The sequence below is a fragment of the Lagopus muta genome, chromosome 16, assembly GCF_023343835.1.
Source record: "Lagopus muta isolate bLagMut1 chromosome 16, bLagMut1 primary, whole genome shotgun sequence".
Taxonomy (NCBI): domain Eukaryota; kingdom Metazoa; phylum Chordata; class Aves; order Galliformes; family Phasianidae; genus Lagopus; species Lagopus muta.
This window is the reverse complement of record NC_064448.1, coordinates 3,073,435-3,090,848: the sequence shown is the minus strand read 5'-3', so window position 1 is coordinate 3,090,848 and position 17,414 is coordinate 3,073,435. Positions and strand designations below refer to the sequence as shown.

Below are 17,414 nucleotides of genomic sequence, written 5' to 3'. Positions count from 1 at the left end.
CATCCCTCTTTCTGACCCTGCCTGTATCACCACACTTCAGAACAGGGCCACAATTTTACTACATAAGTCATACAAAGCTTGACGTTACAGACAAATAATACATGTTAAGAAACACCAGAAATAACCCTTGTAATACAATCCCTATTGGAAAACAATTTCTGGATCTGCATATGAATCTGTGGAACAGAGTTCCTTGTTGGTTTCAGTCACAAAAGCAAAGTTTCTTTCTCCCTTTTTTATGTTATAGACATTCTTCCTGTGGTGTCATCTTTTATTTCCCCAAAAGACAAGAAAAGCTGTGTGAGACACACTTGTGTGTTGTGGTTTGTGCTTCAATGCATTTCATTTCTGCAAAAATATGTATACATGTCTCCATATACAGAGCACAGAGAATGACATTGCATGTGTCTGGGTTTGATGCTGCTGAGTGAACAATGCACTTTTCTGTCCTTTCTTTCCATTGAATGGGTTTACACGTGATTGAAAATCATGGCATAAAAAGGTGCTTTGGAAACTTTCTGGCCAGGCAACAAGAGGTTCTGAATCTTGGGAGTCTGACAGGATTCCTGCAGCCTGTCTCACATCTCTGCTTGTCGTTGTGGTCAAGGAAAATACTGAAGATGAATATGCGCAAAGATGCTGGAAGATTGTTATCTACATACATGCTATCTGAAAACTTGTTTCTTCTCCTTCTCTTGCTACAGTACTGATGATACAATGGAGATTTGGATGTGTAAACACCTCTGTTTACTGCTCTTTCATGTTTCCTGTGTCAGAAATCAGACTGCCCATTGCCTTCCTTTCACCTTTCTCTGGCAGCATGGAACACCAGTGTTGAAGGGGCAGCAGGTTTCTGTGGTGTAAAACCCTGCTGAACAGCTGCAGGGTACTTGGGCTGTACTTTCCAAAATGATTTAAACTAGCCTAAGATCATTCTGTTGTCAGAGGGAGTGTTTGTGGCTGTATGTGTCTGTCTCCTCCAATTTTTGGCTATCAGTTATGCTGCTATAACCAGCAATATCAGCAAACTGCTCCTGCAGAAAGTTAGCTCTTCTTTGTAGGTTTAACTTTCTGCCTAATGAACCAGGCTTTATCCAGAGGATATAAAAGGAATCTCTCTTATTATTATCTGGGGATGTTTTATTGCTGTTATGTTTTCACTCACAGTTTTGAAGTACTGGAAAAGCACTGAATGTATCTTTCTGTTTTGTTACCAGCAAGGAATTTCTGTTACATCCATTTTAATACGGAAGAGGAGGAACAGTTTATTTCTGCAGAAAATCATTCTTTGGATTTGAGGCTGGGGAGCCTTCTGAGAGGGCTTGGGATGAGAATCAGAGATCTGCCCCCTTCCTCAGGGCAGTGCTTAGGGATGCAGGCACGTGGAGGTGAGTTTGCTTGTGAGGAGGTGAGTCCTTTCCTCTGATGAAGTCTTCCTGTGGAGAACCTTATGGAAATTGAGCCCCCTCTTGTGGATTTTCCACACAGAATGTACAAATCAGATCAGCCTTTCTTCTGAATAATAACATATATTCCTGTTTGTTTTCCCTGACAGCTAGCATGCTTACTGCTGTTCCATCTCTTGTTAGGTGGTGATTAATCTCAGCATAATGAAAATGTGTAAAATGATAACCTGTAACAATTCTGATTTGCATTTCATAGGCAGCGTGGCGCCATCTTTACCAGAACGTGGGGAGTGAAAGAGATTTGTTGGCTATTTCTATTGTCCAATTTTTCTTCACATGAGAGAAAAAGAGCAGACAGAATATCCTACAGGGTAAAAGAAGACTCCAGGTTTATTGCGAAAATATGGAAACAAATGCAGACACCTGGTTGTCTTACAGTGGTCTGCGTTTTATTTTGGGTTGAACTGAATTGCATGATACTAACAGATACTGAGTCAGTGCCGGTGGAGGAAGAACAAATGTCACTGGAATACTGTGGAATGTCAGGTTAAAAAAGAAACCGTCACCACATGGTTTCTCTGAAGAGAAAAAAAGGTGGCTGCTTTCCACTGAATCACCTGAATGCTAATTTGTGGCTTACTTAGAGCTCAGTTCTCACCTGGCAAATGTGTCCTCATTTGCAACAACGTTTGCAGTGTTACACATAGTGGAATGGTGACGTTTCCCCATTCCTGTCTCCTTTTAATCCCAATCAGAAATCCAGAATGACCAAAACGACTCGAACAGAACTCAGAATTGGAACTGGAATTGGTTCCAACCCACACTGAGATGCTGCTGTGCTTCCTTTCTGCAAAGATTGGGACTTATAAGAATTTGTACAACTCGTCCAGACAGGGACGTACAGATGACTTGCAAGGCACGAGGAGCTGATTCATAAAGCACTGAAGAGACCTTTCTGTACCGGCGTTATGAAAGCGCTCGCGAGCGGCACGCGCGCTTACAAAACGGGGCGGCCGCGCGCCGTTACCTAACAGCGCTGCCGCGCGGCTCCGCTGCGCCCTCTGGCGGCGGCACTGAGCGCGGGGCGGGGCCGCCTTCTGCTGCTGAATTCCGGCCGGGCGGAAACGGCAGCGCCTGTGAAACGCGCCGTAGCGAGCTGCAGCGGCACGATCTGAAATGCTTTAAGATGCATCCAGAAGTCGGTTCTCGATTAACGAACGGCACCGCGTTGTACTCTTGAGCCACGCCGCCGATCGCCGGGGGAAACGGCTCAAGAAACGCGGCAGCTGCCGCCCCGCCCGCTGCTGTTGGCGATACGGGAGAAGTCACTTCGAAGCTGCTGGAAGCGCAACGCCCGGGGCGCCCCGCGGTGCCACGTGGTGCCGGCGGCGCCCGCCGGGCGAGGTTCGGGACGCGGCCGTGCCACGCGCATGCGCACCGAGCGGGACGCGGGGCGGCGCCTGACGCCCTCCGCGCGACTCCAAGGGCTCCGCGACCTCGGCGTCACCGCTGCGCCGCGCGGGGATTGGGCGCCGCCGCGACCCGGCCACGCTGCGCAGGCGCTGTTGCCGCCGGCGGCCCGGCACCGCGGGGTGACGGAGGGGCTCCGCTCCTGGAGAGCCGCGGCAGTGCCGCTCCGCGCCCGCCGCCATGAAGATCTGGACCTCGGAGCACGTATTCGAGTGAGTGCCCGGCGCGGGTGGCTGAGGGAGCGGGGCGGCGGCTTCTTCCTCCTTTTTCTCGTCTTCCTCATTTTCCGTCGGTCGGGGATTGGAGGAGCTTCCCCGCCTCCGGGCCGCTCTGTCCCGGCCGGCTCGATGCCGGTCCCAGCTCGGACTGGGCGGCTGCGGCTCCGCCTCTCCTCCAGGGGCCGCTCCGTGCCCCTCGTGGGCTGTGCTGGGGCCGCTCCCGGGAGATCCGGGGCTTAAAAACCGCTCCGATTGGCGGCAGCTGAGCCCGCGTTTCTTAGGGAAAGTACCCGAGAAGTTTAAGTCTGCCGGCGTTATGTCACGGCGAACGCGTTCTTATCACGTTAAAACCGGGAGGTAACGGATCTCAGGATCCCCGTTAGCCAGGTGCCCTGTGCTCAGTTCGCACCACCTGCCGCTGCCTCCTGCTAGAGAAGGACGTTTGCGGTTAAGAGACGTAAATTGAACTGCTTTAAAAGCACGACCCGACTGCTGCGTTGGGTTCAGCTTGCATAGAACTCCGGTTACAACGCTGCGGTGCTCAGCCTCGTGCTTTGGTTGTGTTTTGGCAGTCATCCCTGGGAAACTGTAACAACAGCTGCCATGCAGAAATACCCAAACCCAATGAACCCCAGCGTGGTCGGAGTGGACGTCCTGGACAGACACATTGACAGCAGCGGGAAGCTGCACAGCCACAGACTGCTGAGCACGGAGTGGGGAATCCCAGCCATTGTGAAATCGGTGCGTGTGCTGCAGCACAGCTGGGAAGGGACCGCAGGGAAGGGAAGTTTGTGAGGATGTTGTAATAGAGATGTGTGAGCTTGTAACGAGTCCAGGCAGTTGTGCACGAGGAAGTTTTTAACAGTGTTACATGTACTGAATTCCACAGACAAAAATTGGCAAGCTCTTACATTGCTTCCAATTGTAAAAATGAGATCTGCCTCACTGAGTGCTTTTATTTTTAACTAAACCTCAGTTATCAGTGTCTGTTTAATGCAGTAACCACTTCCTGTGCATTTAAAAGCACTAAAAATAATGGCAGCATAATTAATTGTGTGTATTCGTGCCCATCTCCCAGCTCATTGGCACATGCAGAACGAAGACCTACGTTCAGGAGCACTCCATCGTTGACCCACTGAAAAAAACAATGGAGCTTAAATCCAGTAACGTGAGTACTCTGGTTCTGCAGTTCAAGTATATTGCAGTTTATAGTTGTGCCTTAGAAGTTTGAAGACGAAGGGCACCTTACAAATGATTTGCAAGTTGCATTAGAACGGTGTGTTACATGTGTAAGTGATGTGTTTATAGCTGACCAGTTCTTTTTCTCAGAAAGGAGCTGCTGTGTTTTTGGCACTGCTCAGATGTGAAGCACCTGAATCGTAGAATTCTAGAATCACGCAGGTTGGAAAAGACCTTTAAGGTCATCAAGGCCAACCACAAGGCATACAGAACACACTGATGAGCAGATTACCACTCTTGGTTTTGTTTGCTCTTCTGGAATGTTTTTCTCCAAGCCCTTTGGTGCACAGTGTCCCAGTTTCCTGATGGTTTAACATCTGCTTTATGTACTGCCACACCTTTCTGATTCCTTGACATAAACGTGGTATTTGTGTATGCTAAGTGTTGGTAGCTGATAAATGATCCAAACAATCCAGGAAAAGACAATGAGATCAGCAAGTGCTGAACTTGGAGATTCATTTATCGAGTTCTACAACCTTAATGCTAATACTTGCAAGAAGAACCTTGTTTAAATCAGATCTGCGTTGGTTTTCCATCTGCAGTTTTATACAGTATTTCTGTAATACTTTTACTGAGGGGTAATCTTGTTTTATGTTCTGCAGATTTCATTTACAAACCTCGTGTCAGTAGATGAGAGGCTTGTCTATAAACCACACCCTCACGAACCAGACAAGTGAGTACCTCTTCCTTCTGAGACTGCCTGAGGGAGAGCAGACTTTGGCTCTGTAAATTGCTTTGGTCTTCCTTATAAAGGATGATGCAGTGGGGTTTGTGTGACTTCTGTTGTGCTGTCTTGGCTGAAAAGAGATAATACACTGTCACTTGAGCTACACTGCTTCTGCAGAGCACTACGGGGAACGTGAATGTCATGGCACAGTGGAGCCCAGTTCAGCTCAGTTGTTCAAGGAGTTCTGCTGCATCCTGCATGTAGCTGAGCATACCTGTGTGTCTTCACTTAACAGCTCTGAGTTTTGATCCCTTCATCAGCCCAAGCACAAAACTGCACACTGCATGTTTATCTGCCTCTATTTTATCATTTTGGAGAACATTATTGTATAATCAATGGATATCAAGATGTTACAATCACAATATAATCAAGAGAGTTAGGCAAAGTGGACTATGATAACAAAAGAGAATAAATGGAAGGCTTACCCTTATGCTGGGCTCACCACAAAACACCAGAAGGAGGGATCTCCAGATGAGATCCTTCCTCACTGGCAGCCAGCTCTTAAATAGGCCTAGGAGAGGTGCAGCCAGGCTCCCCCCCTTCCTGCAGCACAGGAGAATTGCCTTCACCTGTGCTCCTCTGGCTGGCTCATGGCTCGCCTCAGGTGATCAATCAGAGGTTCAGGCCGTGACTCAGTAGTTCCCATACAATTATTTATCTGTTTAAGGCAACTTCAAAGAGTGCTGAATCTGTACTTCTAGAATTAGTGAAGACTTTTGCCTATGGCCATGGGAAAGGCTAAAACCCACTGTTACAGGAGACATGCTAATACTGTTTTGTTCCAGTATATCTTCCCATTTGCTCTGTGTGCTCTAACTGCAGGCTGCTGAAGTTGGAGCTGAGTGCTACAAAGAATCACTTGGACTTAGTGGGGACTCCTGGCTTTTGTTTCACGGTAGAACTAAGTGCACTTAAGCAACTGAGAGGGGGTTGTGCTACCAGCAAAGGCAATGGCAGTGTCCTTGTTGGGGAGGAGCAGGAAGCCTTCGGGCAATGCACTACTTTAAACTACTCTGCACAATTCACTTTCTGTTCTATTTCAGAACCATTTTGACACAAGAAGCAATAATATCTGTGAAAGGTGTCAGTCTTAGCAGTTACCTAGAGGGATTAATGGCGAACACGATTTCTTCCAATGCTAATAAAGTAAGTATGACCTCTGTGTAATGTGTGACCACTGGCTAAATGGCAGTACAGATCTCTCTATTACTTTTTGGCTTTGTCAGCAGTCTTAGGATACAAGTAGTTCTACTGTCTGTACTGTAGATTCCTGAATGCTCAGCCTTTTGAACTCGCTCTTTTTTTCTCCTTGTGAATTTGGATGATAAATCCTATTGGCAAGTGCTCTGAATCTTCATTGGAAAAGCATTTCCATTCACTTAAGCCTGTCACTCCTTGGCTGCCCTCCTGGTGCCATCTGTGAGGTTTGCTGTTGAGAAGGTATGCATCAAAACTCATCTGCAGCAGTGATGTGGAGCAATGAAGTGGTGTTTGAAGGATTGTTCTTTGTGAATCTTTCCAGAGTTTACCCTTTGAGTTCAGCCTCAAGAATGATAAAACACAAACTGAATAAAAAGCCACTTTGTGCTTCATAACACAGCACTGCTGACATAAGGAATATTCTTGGTTTGAGCCAGCACATCTTTCTGTGTTAGTCAGGTTTATGAAGTAAACAATGTCACAAAGCTGTGTATTTCTTTACCTTTGCTTGGATCGTTGCTAGGATTCATACACTAAAACCTATTTTTTCTAACCTGTAGGGCCGTGAAGCATTGGAATGGGTAATAAATAGACTCAATGCTGAAATTGAGGAGTTCACAGCTTCAGCAAGAGGAACGATGAGGAATTCAATGGCAGCAGCAGCATTTGTAGAGAAATGATAGTAAATATATTTGTGTTATTAACAAGGTTTAGCAATCTAAAGCTTCTCTCCAAACGTAAATATATATATTATTTAAGGGCATACCTATGTATTAGGTATGTTTCAAGTTTTAATTTGGAGAAAAGCTAAGTTCTTACTAATGAGGCTGATTGGCAAAGCTTAATTAATATATTGGTTCAGCTGGACCGAACTTCAATTGCAGATGAAGAAATAATTTTTAGTATTCCTGTATTTACATGAACACTAACTTATAATACTTCAGACCTGAAATGGCCTCGTTTAGAGGTGAGGCTGTATATGTTGAAGGAGACTGGCATGTTTGGTTGACTTCTGTGGAACTTTTGTTTTTGTGTGACTTATGGACTACCTCTTGGGACCAAGCCCAACATTAACAGAAGGTTTGTTCCAGCATTGTCCTATTTGTTAAGCATTGACAGTTGTGTGATACAACTCGGTTTAACAGAAAGTTTATTACTTGAAGCTTGAAAAACAAAAGAATGTAGAAAATATTTTTATATGCTTTTTAACTAGTTTAACTAGTTGAGCTAACCTGGTACTCTATTATTTTTCAGTCAGTATAGGTAAACCATTCAGAAGTGTCTCTAATCTGCTAACACCTAAATTCTGTTCCTAAGTTTGACGCTGCTGGGCTGGAAATGCAGAAATCTGAGATAGAGTTTAAGATAAAACTTATGGAATAACTCCATTTCCAGGAGCCCACTAAACAAAGGGGTACAATATGCACTGAGCCTTAACAATTTCATAAGCTGATGGCGCTTCTGAGAATAGCAGCTGTTCACTCCAGAATTTCAAAGCATCGTGTAAAGGACTAAAAAGTGTTGAAGCTGGGTAGAGATACCTGAGCATGAAAGGAAGTAATATTAAGAACACTAACAATGTATTCATTAACTTGATCATGCTCTGGAAGTAACTTGTTACACAACAAAGGGCAACGATTTCTTGTCCTTTAAACGCTGTGTTCTGAGTTCCAGAAGGTCCTTTACATTTTAGGCTTATTTGCTCACAAAATAAGGCTCTTTAAGGGAAAACCTCAAGTTTTCTACACTTTTCTTTCCTGGTACTTATTACAGATTCTTGGTACTGACTTCAGTAATTAGCTGTGGGAATTTCAAGCTCAGACCCTGACATTTGTACTTCAATAATACACAGTTTGCTGGTGGTCCTATTGACTTCAGTAGAGGCTGTCTGTCCCATCTGACTCCTTTGGTGTGAAAAAATAATGGGAAAACACAGCCCCAAGTCAGCTGGGTCCTTCATTCTGGTGCCAGAGACATTTCCTGCAATTTTGATTCTAAGCTTACAAGTAATCTCAGTACTCTCTTAACCTTTAAGAACTGTAATGTCACCTGTTCCAGCATATTTCATGTTGCATGCCATTTCTGTTATGTGCAACTGCCCATTGAATAGTATCTGCTATGTAAACAGCTTATTTTAAGTGGGAAACTTAGAGGGGGGTGGAAAACAATGAGTGTGGGGGGAAAAAAAGAGGTATGTATGTATACACCTTTTAAAAGTTTAACTATTCTAAATATTTTTCTAAAACAAATGATTTGAAAATACCTTTATAAACTGAAACATTGTGGTTTCTTGTGCTTTTACAGAAGATTATTGCAGCTGAAATAGCATTTCAACTTAAGTGTGTTTGAAACTTCTGCAAAACTGTACTGTAACTTCTGATTAAAAAATGCAGTGCTTAAAAGTGACTTCAAATATTTGTTCAGCCTTCAGCATCACTTGCCATTTTAAAGTCAGTTTTATCTTTTCCTAGTTTTTGTGCACTAAGGGCCTACACAGTATGAATTGAGTTTGTCCTTGCACTGAAAAAGAACTTCAGACTACTTAATTTTTGCAAGCATTCAACAACTTCTTGGAAGATCATGATTTATTTTGTGCTATTTTATTTATATGCCTGCACTCATTATTCCAAGGGATATTGCTTTCTGTATGTGCTTGGTTTTTTATTTTAAATAAAATGTTAGCTGCGTTCTGCCTAGTTCCTCAAACTGTGTTCTACTCATTTCTTTTAATTGCTAGAGTATTAATCTGGGTGGGGCATGGAGCTGAAGGAATAGTCCAGGGTTAATAGCTTATTTTATTCAGATGTGTATCTTACAGTATACATTTGTAAGTGGCAATAAATCAAACCTGTTTGCAGCTGCTGTGGTCTTTCTTGCTCTTTTATAACTAACCACTTTTTTTCCACCAATCTCACACATTAACTAGTGACCAAATTTCAGTTTGTTAGAGCACAGGGGAAGGTTTTTGCTCTACTTAGACTGAGATCTGTACACTTCAGCTGTCAAGGAGTATGTCTCTCTACATGCACCCTCATACTGTTAAGAGCAGAAGGAGAGGAGACTTCACCTAAAGAAGCTTTGTTTGATTTGGTGTGATGGGCTGTGCAGCAACTACGCACTGAGTTCCATCAGAGAAGCAAGTGTGAGCACTGCTATCAGATGGTTTCTTTGCTAGCTGCCTGCATAGCTGTGTCATGGCTGGCAATGCTCAGGTGAATGCAGGGTGCTGTGGCTGAACGCTTCGATGCTGCAGTGAATGTGATGTTTGCTTGTGCAGAGCAGCTGTGCATTCTGCTGGTCAGAACTAATGAGGCAGGTGGGAAAGAAAATGGAATTACAAGTGGAGGGACAAAATTTAAGGGCTAGAAAGAAAGAAAGGGGGTGGGAGAGGGATAGAGGAATATGATGAGAACAAATCAGCAGTGGGTCTGGATCATTACTTCTTTCAGCTTACCTAAGTGGATTCATTCTTCACCTCACCTGCAGATGCTGTTAAACTGGACAAACTTCAAGCTCAACTGAATAACTTTTCTAAGAAACAGAAGTGAGTAAGCTTTAGATCCAAAGCTCATGGCCTGGAGAAGATGATAAGATGACTTATTACACTGTTCAGTTGAATTTTTAACTGTTAGAAATCATTAGCTATTGTTGCTATTCATTGTTTTAAATGTTTTGAAAAAACAATGTGTAAAAGATTTTTGCTCACATATGATATAAGAATTGGTGATACTAGTAGTGGAATTTTGGTGTTAACTTAGTACAGGAAATTGCACTTTTCTGGTCCTAAAGATTTTTACTGTAAATTATACCTAACTTGTTCTTCACTTCTTCATTCACACATGCTGGAGACAGCTAAAGTAACAACTTGTTTCATATTACTTGCAAGGTGTTTTAAGAAGATCTGTTGGGTTTGTAACCTCTCTGTGCTGTGTAGTTGCCCAGCTTCCATGCACCCATCTGCACTGAAAGTTTCTGTTGACTCAGCATTGCTGCTATAAAAACTGTGTGCCAGAACCTGCACTTGGGACTCAGTCATGTTGTGGAGTCACCTTGTATTTTGAATTATCTACCTGAAGCAGTAAAAGCATTTCACTTTCTTAGCCTGATATTCCGCCCATTTTATTTTCTCTCTTTTTAATCCTCAGTTTTGAGAGACATTCAGCCAGCTACACGATTTCCCCTTATTTCTTCTGGGCAGGGGGAGAGAAGGGGGGGGGGGGAATGGAGTAGGGTGGTATTGCACAGATGATGTTATTTCCTAGTCTGTAAAGAGAAGTGCAATAACGGTGCTTATTTAACTAGGATCACAGAATCATAGGGGCTGGAAGGGACCTCCAGAGATCATAGAGTCCAGGTTCCCTACAGCAGGATCCTAAGTCAGCCTAACCTTTCAAAGAAACAGAAGCACCTGTAAAATTTAAAACCTCTTAAAAAAAGCCCCAGCCCTGGCTGCCACCTCCATGCTTTTTAAAGTTTGATTCAACACTGTAACAGACTGTAGACAGAAAGTCTTAGGTTATCATGCTATTTTATCGTAACATTCAAGAAAAAGCTAGCAAGCACATCAAAACATGTACAAAATCATGCACAACATTCTTAGACCTTGAATGTACCTGAATTCTTCTCTGCGGATCCTGGGCTCCTCCAGAGACTATTTATTCCCAGATGGGCAGCTAAGACTTGGCAGACCCTGCAAAATATTTTCAACTTGAATCCAGATGTCCAGAAGTTAAAAATAAGTTTCCTCATCTGCTTCATCAAATAACCTTCAAAATGTAATAGAAAACAACACAGAAGTGCAACTTTATTTTAAGATTAGAGCTGATTTTGGAGCATGTTTTCTGCTGTGCTCTGTGCTTAGTGCTGTGCTTAGACAAAGAGGAGATTTAATAGGAGATGACCTTTATTGTCATCAGCATGCCATGATTTCCAGTAGCTGTGGAGCAGATTAGGGTCATCAGCAGAGAGAACAGCAGAGCATTAGCAGCACAGCCCAATACGGCTTACACAAGCAGAGAAAGGAGATAAATCCACAGCTATCAAAGGTAGGAAGTATGACTACTGATCTGTATATTTTATACAATAGTAACCGTAATTCCATGTTTCTTGACAGTGTTATTTCATAGAAAATTAGGCAATAACCTTATGGAGTTAAGGCATAAAGAATGCAGTGAAGGGGTAATGGCTCTTATAATCTGTTGGAAATCACGTTGATACTGGCTTTTCTTTCTACTGTAATTTTCCTTGTGTGCAATTATTTTTCTTTCCTGTACAGTGTACTTGAGAAACTTTATAAGATTAGAGATAAAGTCAGTCACCAAGCAGTGCAGTTGTTAAACAACAAGGGCTTTTTTAAGGAATTACTTAGTTTTATTCTCTTACTGTGAGTAGAGGACAGCATACAAAGATGCATCAAGAAAGATTTGTGTGCTCTGCCTTCTCATCTACAGATACTGACAAAATTACAACCACGCTGCATGAGCTCTAAAGTTACAGATACACTATGAATACACATTCAGGTGCATTCATGAACTATTTCAGATCTCATCATTGGCACATATCAGCTTTTGTTTTTTTTTTTAACTCTGTTAATTTTTGTCTTGTGTTAAACCCCCACTTTTAATATTTACACAGTAAAACATTATTCCTGTCACCTTCAGTCTGTGTTCAGCAGACACCTGCCGCTAAAAGGTGACCTCAGTGGGGGTGCTGGTGATTATGCTAAATCCGTTATACATGCAGCAGTTGTGTAATCACAGCAAAGCCTGGATATATTCACCTGAGAAAAGGCAGTCTCCTGTTGCTATATCCACTTCCTTGGTCCATAAAATACTCCTGGGATAACTGTCTGAAGAACTCTGTGCCATCTTCTGCCTATGAGTGGAAAAACAACAGGGTTCAACTACTGTTTTACAACAGTCTTGAGATGAGAAGGCAGCAGCTGCAGATCAGCCTCTTGATCCACTCGTACTATAATTAGGTGTACCTTTTTGAACTAAAATATCAGCTGTTCCATTTCCTTTCTAATTAATGCCTCCATTCTATCTCTGTAATGTTATTCATCAATTCAAGCTTACCACAACCTAAAAATTACTGTCGTTACAGTTCAAGTTTTATGCCCAGAGGTACAAAATTAAAATAACAAAATAAGACCTCACATTACCTAAAACCAAGCAGAACTGATACGACTGCATATTTCTTTACCACAGCATCAGCTTAGCATACTGCTGGCTTTCAAAAATAAATCCTGTACTCGCTGTGGAGAAAAATTAGTTACTTCATTTGCTACTTTGTTAGCATCATCAGGAAGATCCACAGTTTTGAGTTAGACATTATGAATCAGAAGGAAGGAATCAGTCACACCTTTACAGTGAGAGGCTGGGTTTGACTTGAAGCCACCATGTACATCTGTGCACTTTGTATTTTCATCTCTGCACATCAGCAGTAAGCAGCCTGGTGTCTGGATATCCTCTGCTATCTGGAAAAGAGAAACAAAAACATTTTCATTTCCATTACATTGCATTGCCACTGTTTTATTGCAGACCTTCACAGGGTACTCTTTGTCAGGATGTCACAGATGTTAAAATCTCACTGAACAGGGAGAGCCATGCCAAGAAACAAAAATGGCTTCTACTGCAGATACTCTTATGGATGTGTACTTCTGTACTGCTCCCCTATGAAGGAGCAGTATTCTAAATAATTCTACGAGCTCTTACTACTCAACTTTCCTGCACAAAATCAGCAACATCAAGAGAGGTAAGGACTAGAATTGTGTGTTATTTTCAAAACTGATACTTTTTGAGTTTCATTGTGTCTTTTAAAGTTGTTCTGATGTTAGTAGAGATCTTCAGTTAAAAATATTTCCAATTTAAAATTGGTCATGTTGTGAATTTACTTGGCTTTTCAGTTTTGTCTCTCAACTGGACCTTCCTGGTCTCACTTTTTGGCCTCCCTGGACCCCTCCAGTGTAAAGACTTCAGCCTCCTTGGAACTCCTAAAAAAAATCCCCTTTTCAGATTCTTTGGATCTCTCCAGTCTGAGCTCTTCATCCTCTGTGGAATTTTCCAGTCTCACTTCTTCATCTTCTCTGGACCTTTCCAGTCTCACATCTTCAACCTCTTCAGACTTCTCCAGTACATCCTCTTCAGTCTCCTTAGAGCTCTCCAGTATCACCTCCTCAGATTCCTGGGAGCACTCCAGTTTCACCTCCTCCATTTCACTGGACTTATCAAGTCTCACCTCCTCAGGCTCCCTGAATCTCTCTGGCGACAGTTCCTCGCTCTCCTTAGATCTCTCAAGTCTCACCTCAATACCTTCTCCAGACTTCTCCAGTCCAACTTCTTCATCCTCTTTAGACCTCTCCAGCCTCACTTCTTCACCCTCCCTAGATGCCTCCAGTCATTCAGCTTCCTTAGATGATTCCTGTGAAATCCCTTCAACCCCAACATGCATCTCAGAGCAAACCTCAACCTCTTCAGGATCACTGGATCTCACTGATTTTAACTACTTCATGTTTCAGGGCTCCTCTGAGTTACCCTCATCGACTGCTGAGGATGTTTCTAACCTCATCTCTGCACCCTTCACAGATGTCTCCAGCGTCTCCTTTCAGGGTTCTTCTTCCCTCACTTCCTCAATTCCTTTGGACATTTCTAACCTCACAACTTCAGTTCCCACTGATGTATCCACTCTCACGTTTCTAGATGTTGCTAATCGCACCTCTTCAGCTTCTCTTCATCTCTGTATTTAACTCTTTTAATATATCCTTTCTTCTCTCTGCAAACTCACTGTACCCTTATAAGCCTCCCTCCTTTGCGTGCTCCTTTTTAACTTATGTTTCCTACGCCTCTAAAAGATTTTATCTGAAGGGAGATTCAGGCTTTACAAATACATTCTAGCATTTAAACAAAACTTGAACAGGGCTTGAAAACAGTTTGTACAACTCTACAATGGTGCCTTGTTTACAGGTTTATAAATATCATTATATACTCTGCAATTTTTGTAGAGTTCAATTTCAGTCATAAATGTATTTCCATTCTGTCTCAGCATGGTACCTCTCCCACAGATTTAACTTTTAATTCATGCTGACAATTTGTCTTTCAAAACCTACAAATAGTAAATAGAGCTAAATCTGTAAATAATTGCACCCACATCATGCATCTCCAAAACAGACTGAAAGATACAGAAAGGGAAGATGTGGTGGGGGGAAAAAACAGCTGATTAAAAAGAGGAACAGGTGAGAGACAGCCAGGTGGGGAGAGAGAACATAGGGACACACAGCAGGAACTCAGGTGTCCATTTCAGCTACAAGAACTTCTGTTCTGCTGAGCCATGTTTATGACCTGGGCAGTTCACAAGGCTTAAACTGTTGGTCCAGACAGAAGGAAACCCTGCTTTCAGAATGTCAGTGTAACTGCAGTGTGATCTCAGCAGAGACATCAACTGGCAAATAAGGACAGGAAGCTCTGCCTTCCTACTCTCCCTTCCTGGTTGCTGTGCCTATTAATTACACTAATAAGGTAATCATCTTCTTGTACTGGCTTATGATATTCTGGAGACAGATGACAATGTACCTGGTAAAAAATTGTTTTGTTTTTTCCCTGTAAATCTATCCTGTTATCACTACTATGTGGATTGTTAATTACAGCAGCTCTGAGCTACGATCTCTAATAAAGAACATTATTCTATACTTTAAAGCTTTGCTATCATCAGTTAAATCATCACTGCACAGTGACGTGACAGCACTCCGTGGTCCCAAAGGAGGTGAGCAAAGAGGAACCAAGTCAGCCCAGGACCTGCATGGCTCCTCAGGGCGTCCCACAGGCTGGTTTGGTTTTGGAAAGAAGACACAGGGAAGAGGTATGAATACTTAAATACAAGGATTTAATAAAACAAACAATCCAAGATCTCCTTAGCCCTAATTACTTCAACATTTGCATATTATATATGGGAATTGTCTGTTTTCCCATCATTTACTGAAAAGTGGATCATAGCCTCGAGTTTGCTGTATTTTCTGTGGTTAATCTGTTTGGAGAAAGCGTTTCATAGCACTTCAGGTGCGTGAAATAAATGCACCTTACAGCCAAAGGAATCCCACACCGAGGGCACCGTTCAGGACAGGCACAGCTTAAACTCCAAACAAAGGCAGCCTGCACTGCAGCAATCAGTGGCTGCACAGGTTTACAGATCACTTTCATCCTCACACTCTTAAATTGAAAATGCTGGGAAGTGATAGCAAAAAGAAGGAAAGACAACTGATAGAGCTTGGGGAAAAGAAAACCCAAAACGCCTTTAACCCTTGCCTGAATTCTTGGATTACACGAGAGCTTCTTAGCGAAGAGTTAACACGTCACCAACATACGTACTTTACGGCCACGTGTAATGCGGCACGTTACCGGCTCTGAACCACTGCAGGCCACGCGCAGACCTTTTCTGGATCCCTGAAGCAGGGCCCAACCGGCCGAATCTGGAGCTAAAGCCGAGGCCGCCCCGACCCACACCCTGCCCCGGGTAAAACACGCAGAGAACCGCGGGGCGGAGCCACGCTGAGCTCCCAGCGCAACCTCCACGGAGAGTCGATTCCCTCTCGCGAGACACCTCGAGAAGAAAGGCGGAAGTCGCGCGCCCCGGTCAGCTTGCTGATTGGTCGCTACCAGAGAGCGGTAACTGGGACCAGTGTAACCGACCGGTTACCATTGGTCAGCTTTCCTAAGGTAAGTCGAATTCTGATTGGAAGAAAGATCACTCTTGGTTGCTGATTGCCTAGGAAGCAGCGGGGCGGTCTTTCCTCTTCCGGTGGGCGCTGACCTTGTGGGTAGCGGAGCGTCCGTTCATCCGCAGCCATGGTGGCGTACTGGCGGCAGGCTGGGCTCAGGTAGTGCCGGCGGTGGCTGAGGGCGGGCCGGTGCCGTTAGGTTCCTAACTTGATTCTCCTCTCCTTTCTCCTTCTGTTTTCAGCTACATCCGGTACTCCCAGATCTGCGCTCAGGTTGTCAGAGCGGCGATGAAGCCTCAGTACAAAGCTGAGGCGGAGAGGGCGGCGACGGCGACCGTGAAGACTGTGAAGGCCAAGAAGGAATAGCGGGGCCAATAGGTGTGAGCGCGGCGTGTCTCGTGCCGCGGGTGGAGGAGCGGCACGGGGCTCCGTGTGCGGGGCTGGGGCTGCTCTGTGGCAGTGCGGGGATCGCTGCGCTCTGAGCGCGGGGCTGTGCGCCACTTAGGCTCTGCGTTGAAAGGTTTGGGTTTTGTTCGAAGTTATCTGTGCAAAGGCTGCTTGATAGCTGTAGAAGAGACCTGCTGCTTGTATCTCTGTGTGTGACACTGCACGTGCAGCCAGCAGCTCAGGTCTCTTCTGGGCTCTGCCTGAAGCACTACATAACAGGTAATTTGCAAGGGCAGTTTTGTGACTGGGACTGTTACACTGATGGGACAACAGCCTGTCCCCATAAAGTCAGTGTTTGTACCTTAACATTACTGCAGTTATGCTAGCAGAGAGTATTGTTGCTGAAACGTCTTTCTGTAAGATGCTTGTAACTGACAAGACTGTCATAAAATACATCTCTGTACCAAGGCCTGCAGCTCATAAGGCTTGGTTTTGAAAAAGTTGTTGTAAGTATGATCAGGAGTGATCGATTGCGTTACACATCCAGACAAAATAAGTGGTGATAACATAAATGTTGCACAGATCTATTCTGGATCTGAGAATAAGCATTGCACTGCTTGAAGTCTACCTGCATGTGTTCTCTTGAATCGAGTAATTTGTATTTTAAATCTCTCGTAGGAGCTGCTCTGTGAACATGAACAGCAAACTGCAAGCTGTAGGCAAGACTGCAGTATAACATCAACACATTAACTGTAAAATTTGCCCATGTACATAAATCAGCTAATAAATTTCAGTGCTGAATAAACAAATGAATGTGTGGCAAGTGTTGTTCCTTTGGAAACAAACTACTCCCTTTTGCAGAGACACTTATCTTTCGTATGTGTTAGAATGGATGACTTTTTATCACACTACCATTTGTTAGCAACAGATGTTTATTGTCAAGGCAGATCTCTTTGTGGCTTTCATGCTGATATTTCAGGTCTATTAATAGGAGAGAGATGTAAGTGCTGTTTAACATTTTTTTGCCTACTTCATTTCCATAATGAATGAATACT

The 17,414-nt window shown here is 43.7% G+C and overlaps 3 protein-coding genes across 3 annotated transcripts; all 3 read left to right on the top strand.

Moving 5' to 3' along the window:
* Positions 1-2,945: 2,945 nt before the first annotated feature.
* Positions 2,946-7,055, top strand: PRELID3B (PRELI domain containing 3B). Its single transcript, XM_048962472.1, has 6 exons — positions 2,946-3,088; positions 3,667-3,835; positions 4,173-4,262; positions 4,936-5,006; positions 6,104-6,206; positions 6,821-7,055. Exons 1-6 carry the CDS (start codon positions 3,057-3,059, stop codon positions 6,938-6,940), a joined length of 585 nt encoding a protein of 194 aa, XP_048818429.1. The 5' UTR covers positions 2,946-3,056; the 3' UTR covers positions 6,941-7,055.
* Positions 7,056-9,454: 2,399 nt separating this feature from the next.
* Positions 9,455-15,553, top strand: LOC125701479 (putative protein TPRXL). The gene is made up of 3 exons (XM_048963574.1): positions 9,455-9,472; positions 11,225-11,305; positions 13,168-15,553. Exons 1-3 carry the CDS (start codon positions 9,455-9,457, stop codon positions 14,005-14,007), a joined length of 939 nt encoding a protein of 312 aa, XP_048819531.1. The 3' UTR covers positions 14,008-15,553.
* A 444-nt stretch (positions 15,554-15,997) lies between these two features.
* Positions 15,998-17,168, top strand: ATP5F1E (ATP synthase F1 subunit epsilon). Its single transcript, XM_048962475.1, has 3 exons — positions 15,998-16,131; positions 16,215-16,350; positions 17,038-17,168. The coding sequence occupies exons 1-2, from the start codon at positions 16,100-16,102 to the stop codon at positions 16,336-16,338; spliced, it is 156 nt and encodes a 51-aa protein (XP_048818432.1). The 5' UTR covers positions 15,998-16,099; the 3' UTR covers positions 16,339-16,350; positions 17,038-17,168.
* Positions 17,169-17,414: the final 246 nt, after the last annotated feature.